Source organism: Bison bison, unplaced genomic scaffold, assembly GCF_000754665.1.
Source record: "Bison bison bison isolate TAMUID 2011002044 unplaced genomic scaffold, Bison_UMD1.0 scf7180017864080, whole genome shotgun sequence".
Lineage (NCBI taxonomy): Eukaryota > Metazoa > Chordata > Mammalia > Artiodactyla > Bovidae > Bison > Bison bison.
The window spans coordinates 4585993-4595333 of NW_011494652.1; the positions used below are offsets into that span (position 1 = coordinate 4585993).

The 9341-nt window shown below is 58.2% G+C and overlaps 1 protein-coding gene across 1 annotated transcript in view; it reads right to left on the bottom strand.

The window, feature by feature from the left end:
• Window positions 1-1056: 1056 nt before the first annotated feature.
• Window positions 1057-9341, bottom strand: part of RHOD (ras homolog family member D) — a gene marked incomplete at its 5' end in the record, with an annotated part of 9315 nt that continues 1030 nt past the window's right edge. The window contains 4 exons of the mRNA XM_010837832.1: window positions 1057-1636; window positions 2150-2284; window positions 4661-4770; window positions 5616-5703. Of these exons, the coding sequence (XP_010836134.1) occupies window positions 1469-1636; window positions 2150-2284; window positions 4661-4770; window positions 5616-5703 (501 nt within the window). The remainder of the gene's footprint in view (window positions 1637-2149; window positions 2285-4660; window positions 4771-5615; window positions 5704-9341) is intronic.

Sequence of the window (9341 nt, forward strand, 5' to 3'; positions counted from 1 at the left end):
AAAGGGATGAGGGAGACAGACAGCCTTCTTCAGGGATGCCCAAGTCTGGTGCAAAAAGTCAGTGTGACAAGCTTCTTTGCAAAATAACTACCAAGGGTTGCAGGGACTCACATTTCGGGAAATCAGAAATGTGCGAGCTGGGCTTAGCTCACTGGGTTGGGGAGGGCAGGAAGGGGAGAAGAGAAAGAACATTCTGGGCTGGAGTGGGCTTGGGGGAGGAGCAACCAGGCCAGAAATCTAGGCCAGGAACAGTTGTTTCCCACTCCTGAGCAGCTTATGTTAAGACCCTGGAGTAGAGCCTGTAATCCAGGTGGGGTTTTCTGAGCAGATCCCTAACATCACTCCCCCTGTCTCAGCTCAGCTCTGTAACCTGAGCCAGGAGCCCTCACCTGGAGGAAGCAGTCCCACCCCTGGAGCTGTTTCTAATGAAACTGAGCGGGTGGGCTGTTAGTGGCTGGTTCTGTGTGGGTGGACCGAACACAATCAGTCAAAGGTCTTAGAAGGTCTTAAGAGAAGAGACTGAGGTTTCCCAAGGAAGAAGGAATTCTGCCTCAGGTCAGCAACACAGAAACCCTGCCTGAAATTTCCAGCCTGCAGCCCTTCAGAATTCAGACTCAGGACAGCAACATCCAACATTGACCTCCAACCTGTCCTACAGGTTTCGGACTTGTCAGTCCTCAAAATTGTGTTTTTAAGCCGATTCCTTAAAATCACTCTCTGAATATATATCCCATTGGTTCTGTTTCTCTGGAGAACTCTGTACAATATTATAGACTGTACTATGTACATTACACCCATGGAATAATATCTATTGTATTTATCATAAATAAAAGCGATACTTGTGAACCTTTTGTGAGCACCCTCTGTGTGCCAGGCACCCGCCTCTTTCACAGGCAAGAGGCCCAGGTAACTTGCCCAAGGTCCTAAAGTGATAGCCTGGTTTGGATCCAGGTAGTCATACTGGACCCAGTGCCTACACAGGGTGTGCTTTTATCCCCCATATGGAACACGTGTGTAAAGGCATTTCAAAACAAGAGGCATGATGCAACGGACAAGTGATGTCATCTGAACGTGTTTACCGCTGGGATGGGCAGGGTGAAGGAGGGGTGGGTGGGGTGGGTACAGCCCTAAGAAGAGCCACAAGGTGGCGCCAGGGCACACAGGCGGCTCCAGGATGTGTGGTCCAGGGCTGGGAGATGGGAGTGAGTCAGGGGGCTCCAGGACCAGCCCTCCATAGGACTGGTGAGCCTGGGACCCCCCTTCCTCAGGCCTCAGAGGGGTTTTGCTGCAATCCAGGATCCCAGCCCCAGGGTCAGGGGGGCTGGCCTCAGGAGTGCCCATCTGTTTGAGGTATAGTTCGGTGGTCACAGCCTGGGGACTGGGTCCGGCCCAGCCAACTGGGCAGAAGGTCAGCAACCAGCTCCTTCCTGTGCTGCCAGGGCAGTCGGGCGGGGAGGGCCCCAGGCCCTCAGGTCACCACACAAAAGCTCCGGGTGATCCGCCTCCAGAAGTTGCGACCGCGGCTGCTGAGGGCCACCTCGGCTGCCTCCTGGAAGACGGCGTGGACATTCTCCTGGAGCAGAGCCGAGCATTCGAGGTAGGCCACGGCGCCCACGGCCCGCGCCATCTCCTGGCCCTAGCAGAGAGCGCGACAGGGCTGCTGTCAGCTGGCCACTGCCGGGGGCCTCGCGTCCAGCCGCCCCCTCCCCCACCGGGCCCCTTGCCACCCTAGACGTGCTCTCCTAGGGCGCCCTCAGCTCCTGCCCCCTGGCCTGACCAAGCACCCTGATGGGTTCACACAGTTTCCTGCCTCAGTTCTCGGCCAGGTCTCTGCCTCTCCAGGTACCAACTAATTACCTTCCCAGCCTGACCCAGGCGTGCCACAGAGAGGGGCCTGCAGACTAAAGAGTTGGAGGGGTCCCCCTGGCTGTGAAGTAGGGGGGCAGGACCATCTGATGTGCACTCCACTTGCTCTCCATCCTCACTGGAAACTTCTAAGCCTGGCAGTTCTTGACCACGTCTGCTTCCCAAACACCCCCCACCCTGCTCCACATCCTGTGTGTGCTGAGAGGCTGGGCCAGAGTGGCATCCTCCCAGGGGTGCCCTCTCCTGCCCCCCACCCCACCCCACCCTAGGCTGCGTCTCCTACCCTGTGGTAGGTCACAGGTTCCAACCCGTTTTTCCGCAGCTTCTTCACCAGCATCTTGTCCTTGCGCAGGTCGGTCTTGCAGCCCACGACGATGATGGGCACCTCCTTGCAGAAGTGATTCACCTCTGGGTACCACTGGGGGGAGAGGGGTGGTGAGGACACGTGTGTGAGCCATCAGGGGAGTGGGCTGCTGTCCTGAACTCCGGGTAAACTCTGACAACGATACTTAGCACAGCCAGCTTAGGGAGTACTCTTGGCGTTAGTGGTAATGCAGTGCCGATGCAGGAGACATGGGTTCAATCCCTGGGTCAGGGAAGATCCCCTGAAGAAGGAAATGGCAACCTGCTCCAGTATTCTTGCCTGGAGAATTCCATGGACAGAGGACACTGGCGGGTTACAGTCCATGGGGCTGCAAAGAGTCAGACATGACTGAGCGACTGAGCAAGGGAACAACTCACTGGCACTAAGAAGACAAGGTACTCCAAGCCAGGCTAAGACTTTACACATAATGAGCACACGAAGCCTCTGTCTCTGTGAGGCAAGTTCTATCATCAGTCCCACTGCACAGATGCACTCACTGAGGCGCAGAGAGGCTCTGTAACTTGGCCTTGGTCACAAGACCGGAAGTGTTAGAATTTGAACCCAGAGGTTAGCGCCCAGAGCCCTGTCCCCACCTACTCTAGAATCCTACCTCTGCAAGGTAAGGGGTCCCAGGACCGTCTCCCCAGTGGGGCAACATTCATAAATAAATAGTGAGGCTCTAAAACTAAAGCAGCTCACGAAATGCTTGCAGCAGCTGTTGGCCTTTCGGAGGGGGCACTCCTGTCCTGCCAGCTGCTCTCTGGAATGCGAGGCCTCACGGCTGGGTTATTTCAGTCTGGACTATAACCCAGGAGCCTGGAACCAGCAGCGCACGCCAGCTCAGTTTCGGGGAAAACCGGCATCAAACTGTCTGGCTTCTGGAGACATATGGGGCCTGTGTGGGGTCCCAGCGACCCTTCCATCCGCAAAACTGCCCTTGACAAGGGTCTTCTCTCTGACGCTGCTTTGCTAAGTCCAACAGGGCATCTCATCAGACCTCGTCCTAGCTAAGCCCTGGCATCAGCGATCATTCCATCCTCCGAAAGCTGGTTGGCATGGTGCCCCAGGGCCCCACACTCCTGGTTGTCCTCAGGTCTCCAGGTGACAGCTCCCCTCCGCCTCCCACCCCCAATCCACAGCTCTTCCCCACCAGCAGCTCCTAAATGGATCTGCCCAGCCCTGTCCTCTCTCAGGAACCGCAGACTCAGACTTCTGCCTGCCCCTCCACCGGGATGTCCAAGGGGCCTCCACTGCCCACCTCCCTGCCCTCAGCCTGCTCCTCCTCGTCTTGGGAAACGGCAAGTCTACCTTCCAGGTGCTCTGAGCAAGTGTCTCTCTCCCACCCATGTCCAATCCATCTGCAAACCCTGGTGGTTTGGTTCTACCTTCCAGATTTGGTACCCACTCACCTCTCACCATCCCCTCTGCCGGTACCCTGGTCCCAGCCTTGGTGCCTAGAACAGTCCTGGCACATAGAGGTACCTTCCAAATGCATACCAGTCTGCATGGAGCAGACTGGTTCAAGTCCCAGGGTTACCACGTTAATAGATGCGTATCTTGGAGCAAGGGCCCCAATCTGGGAACGATAGTATCTGCTCCATAAATTGTTTGTTTTTGTTTTTTTCCACTTTTTGGTTATACTGTGGGGTATGCAGGATCTAAGTTCCCCAACCAGGGATTGAACCTGCGCCCCCTGCAGTAGAAGTGCAGAGTGTTAATCACTAGACCACCAGGGAAGTTCCTTTGTAACATTTCTAGGTTAGCTGAGTAAGTATGTCAGTGCCCAGAACTGCACCTGCCCGTATTAAGTCCTCAGTAAACACTGCCATCGTCGTTGTGGTTATTGTTACTACAGCTGTCACTGGTTGTGCTCTGATGGACCCTGGAGCACGCCCTTCACACACGCCTGGAGGCGCTGGCGGTAGGAGCTGCTGGCTGGAACAGAGCAACTCCAGGGACCATGTCCCCACCACCTGTGAGCAGCCCTGGGGACCTCTACCGTGATCAGCGGATGTCCTGGGCGGCCACTGGGAGCCAGCGGTCACGTTGCGGGAGGCTGGCAGTTCCTGTGACCTCGGACAGGCCGGGGCTGGGGAGAGGCAGGGGTCTCTGGGTTGCCCTGCATCCTTAGGCAGAGTCATGGTGGAAAGGCCTCAGCATTTTGAGTCTGCAGCATGGGCAGGCAGGAAGTACTGGATGGGGAGTCAGAGTCTCGTCCAGACCCTGCCACCAGATCCCCGTGGGACCTTGGGTAAGCCGCTCTGGACCTCCGTTTCCCCACAGTTACGCCAAACACATTGGACCACACATCATCCAGGGCCTGCCAGGTTCTGACAGTCAGCTGGGTCCAGGGCAGGGGCGGAGCGGAGTGGCCTGGCTATGGGGCTTTGCCTCCCTGTCCATCCCCACCTCCACCCCGCTGCCACCTACCCGGTTAGAGATGTTGTCGAAGCTGTGTGGACTGGTGACGTCAAAGCAGAGGAGCAGGACGCTGGCATCGGGGTAGAACAGGGGCCGCAGGCGGTCATAGTCCACTTGCCCTGGTAGGGTGGGGGCCGGTCACTCCCTCCAGATCTCCTGCCCACTGTCAGCACGTCCCCAACATCAGAGCGGTCACCCCAACCAAGACCAGGGGAGGGTGTGAGCTGAGCGGGTGAACTAGACCAGGGCCTAGTTCGTGCCTCGGAGTCCAGCCCGTGAATGATCCCCTTGGGGCCGTGTCCCCCTGGCTGGCCTGTGGGATGTGCCAGCCCCCGCCTGGGTGAGACCACTTGCTGAGAGAGCCCTGCTCTGGCAGGAGTAGGGGGTTTCTGAGGCCCCCACTCAGAACCTGCTTTGCCCTAGGCTTGGGGGAACTGGGGGAGGAGAAGAAAGAGGCAGGCGGGACCTGGGCCAAGATGTCACAGCCCAACAAGGTAAGGGGGTTGTGGGATTCCCTGAGTTTGGCTTTGAATTCTTTTTTTTTTTGACCTGTGGGATCTTAGTTCCCTGACCAGGGATCAAACCCAGGCCCTGCAGTGGAAGGCACAGTCGTTAACTACTGGCCTGCCAGGGAAGTCTCCTAGCTTTGAGTTCTGATGTACTTGACTCTGAACCTTCTTGTGGGCAAGGTCAGGAGGCTGGGGGTCAGAAGTCAAGGTCGAACAATCTTATAGGAGCTAAAGCCAGGGTGGAACGCTCAGGAGGCCAGAAACAGTCTGCCTCTTGAGAGCCAAGAGTTCCGCCTCGTCTCCAGGACCCCGTTGGCTGCTCTGGGTCAGGGGGCTACAGTGAGGAGGGTTCAGGCCGACACCTGTCCCCTGGAGACTGCTCGGCCTCCCTGGTTCAGAAGGAAGGGGGTGGGGTCCCTCCTGCCACCCTGCCCCTCCCCCAGCCCTGCACCCACCTGCCGTGTCCCAGATTTGAAGGTGGACGGGTTTGCCCTTCACCTGCAGATTCACGCCGAGCCGCTCAAACACCGTGGGGGTGTAGCTCTGGGGAAGAAGGGGTTGGGGGTGGTTAAGAGGGCAGCTTCTGAAGGGCGGTGGTCCTGGCAACCAGGTCAGAGCCCACGAATGCGCGCGGCACAGCCCCTTTGGCAGTCAGCAGAGCGGATGGTTTCTGGGAGGGAGCTGGCTGGTGGCGTTGCGGCCACTTTGCAGCTGTGTGCCCCCTGCCCCGTCGAGGCACTGAACCTCCCTGGGCCCCTCCGAGACTGTAGAGTGGGTCTCCTGGAGCACCCACCGCAGGTGCTGCTGTAAGGAGCTTCACATGGAGCCCCGAGCCCAGGGCCTGGTACAGACTAACATTCTACAGGTGCCAGGACCGCTATTTTTATCTTTGTCCTTGTCCAGACTGTCCCATTTCCGAGCCTTCCTTCCTGCTGTCCCCGCCTCCTAGAATGACATTAACCTACGTTTGTTCATTCACTTATTCATTCATTCATTCACAAGCACCTTCTCCGGGTCTGATTCTGGACATTCAGGAACAAGTAATAGAGACTCACTGCCTAGCCTGGGGAGCTCCTAGCTTTCGGGGGTGGGGGAGGTCCCCTCTTTTGCCTCTCAACCTCTCATAATCCAACCAGGATGCTCCCATTTCTGTCTCTCTTACCTGCCCTGCCTTGCCCCAGGTGGAGGTCACCCGGCCAGGGGCCCCTCCACCCCAGGCCCGCTAAGCCTGAGCTCGCCCCCTCTCCACAAAGGCCAGATGAGTGGGAGCAGGAGGGGCTTTTACACAAGTGCAGGAAGGAAGAGGGGAGCTTGTGCAGAGGGGAGCCGAGCAACAGGGGGCAGGTTTTCACACCACAAGCCCTTTGCACTAAGCGGCATGCTGGCCCCCTTGCCTTCTGGGTAGCCAAGTCTTGCCCCCTTGCTCAGGGCTGGGCAGTGGGACCATAGCCCGGGGGGACCCTGTTTTTCCCTCTTCCCATGCCAGGTGGGGCCCCCACCTGCCCGTGACTCAGGAGGACTTCAAGGCTGCCTGCGTGCTGGTCCTCTGAGTCAGGGCCTGGCCACTGGGAAGGGCAGTCCCTTAGCAGAGGGTCAGCAACGTCCTTCAAGGGCACTTAGGAAGCGGCGGTGGGGAGGGTGGGGAGAAAGGTGGGTCACAGAGCAGGCAACCAGGCAGGATGGAGAAGTCAAGGATGGCCCTGGGGTCAGCCACCCTGGACTCTAGTCACTGGCACTTCCTCTACTCAGATTAGGGCTGCCCCCTCCTTCCCATGCCCCCTCCTTGCCCCCTCCTCTCAGGCCTGGTAGGGGACAGTGTGACACGTGCCATGGTGGCTATGAACGCTGGCTTTCTTTTTTTTTGGCTGTGCCACACAGCATGTAGGATCTTAGCTCCCCAACGAGGGATCGAACCTGCACCTCCTGTGATGGAAGAGTAGAGTCTTAACCACTGGACCACCAGAGAAGCCCAAGGAGCGCAGGCTTTGGAATGAGATGCACCTGGCTTAGGACGGGCTCTGGCACTCACTGTGTGACCTTGGGCCAGTGCCCTCGCTGGTTAAAGGAGGCGAGTATCTGTGTGTGACAGCGAAGGCCGGCTGGCAGGCGAGGTCAAACGCCCACCGCTTAGGAAACTGGGCGCCAGGGGCAGCATCCACCCCTCCAGGAGGTGCCCCTTCCCCAGCCCCTCCCCAGCCTGTCACTGTGGAGGTGCTGACATCTGTGGAGCTCCCAGCTGGGCTGCCCACCGTGGCAGGACCCCTCCTGATCTGAGGCGCAGGGCGACCTGCCGTGAAGTTCTTGGGAGCCACGCTTCTGGACTCTGCAAGTGTCTGTGGAGATAACACCGTCACCCACATTCTCGAGGGATCTGCTCTGCGAGGCTCTTTACCTGCACCATCTCTGATCCTGGTAACCTTAGAAAGTCGACACTATCCCCATTTTCTCTTTTTTGGCCTCACTCCACATGTGGGATCTTAGTTCCTTGACCAAGGATTGAACCTGCGTCTCCCGCAGTGACAGCGTGTGGTTCTAACCACTGGACCACCAGGGAAGTTCCCCTCACCGCATTTTCCTGTTGAAGACACTGAGGCCCAGAGAGGGGAAGTGACTGGCCCACGGTAACATACTAGACAGATGGCTGAGGATGGGGCCAGGTCTCTCAGGCTCCAGGAGCTAGGCTCTGACCCTCCTTACCTGTCTCTCCTGAGGTCACCCACTCTAGCCCCTGGCACCAGAGCTGAGCAGGAAAGCCCCATTCACGGAGTGGGACTGGGTTCTCCCCTCTGGAATGTCATCCCGCAGACTCATCGACACCTTCTGTCTTGTTCTTTGGACCCCCCCAGGCAGGGTCACTCTCTGCCTGCAGGACCAATAAGCACCTAATCTTATCTGCGGCATCCTCCTGCAGAAAGACAGGGCTGGACCCAGCTAGACCAGGGCAGATGACTCATGCTTGGGTCTGACCGCACAGCGTTCACAGACAGACAGATGGACCATTATAGCATGGGAGACACAGCTCCAGAGAGGAGACCCAGGAGTTTCCCCGGGGAAGCACACTCATGGGAGTCCCTGCCGGGGGCCAGAAAGAACTCGGCTGGCCCTGGAAGGTCAGCTGGTGTGCCCTGCCCTGTTCCACCCTGACCCTGCTGTGGGGGCCCTGGGCTTCTGGCCCTGTGGTTGTGGTTGTTGCCCTAAGTGTCAGGGGCCAGTGCCCAGCTAGGAGTCCCCCTGCCTCGGGAGCTTTCTCTCTACTCTCCAGCCCTGAACTCAAGGTCAGGCCACAGCCAGACAAGGCTCACTGAAGCCCTCCAGACCCCTGAGGCCCTCCAGATCCCAGCCTGCTCTTCACTGCAGGCAGGAGGCCTGGCATGTGGGATCCCAAGTCTCCTAGCTGTTGGCTCCCCGGGGCTTGCAGGGCTGTCAAGAGGAGGCGTCCAAGGCCAGGACAGGAGGAGGCTGCTCTGGCTCGCAAAGCTCTGGGCTGCGAAGGATATCCTGGTCACGGCCAGGAAGACCTGGGTTCTAGGCCAGGGCTCTCACAGGCGGGCCCTGTGCCCCGAGGCCAGACTCTTCTCTCCGGCCACTGTCTTTCCAGCTATAAACTGAAGGCCTTTTCCGCTCTCAGATCTTGTGCTTCTTTAAATGAAGTGTCTCTCTTGTGCCTGGAGGCAGACGGGTCCCTGGGAATGCGGGTCTCCAAACGGGAGGACCGGTGGCAGGCCGGCCCCCTGGTGACAGGCGTGTGCTCCCTTTCCCTGGCCACCCCGAGTGTCCTTCACCCTTCAACACACACTTCGTTCACATCAGCCAGAAATGCCTATTTCCACACTGCAGCCTCTGCAGTCGGGATGGGTCTCACCCTTGAGGATGTCTCAGAGCCCAGGACAGTGGCAATGAGGTACCCCCACCCCCTCACCCCCATCCATCCAGGCCCCTCTCACAGGCCCCTTTCCCAGGCCTCAGGTCGCCCAGCTTCTCTGTGGAGCTCCCCGCAACTCTGCCATAATTGTTGGGTTTGGGTTCTCACAGGCAGCATCTGGGGGCCCGGAAACACATCCCTCCCCCCAACTAAAAAAAAAAAAGTGAGTGGCCAAAGGACATGACGTCAGCTCCCAAAACCACACAGCAAGAGTTGGCTTGATGCTGCCACAGTGGAAAGAAAGGCTGACTCCGTTAGC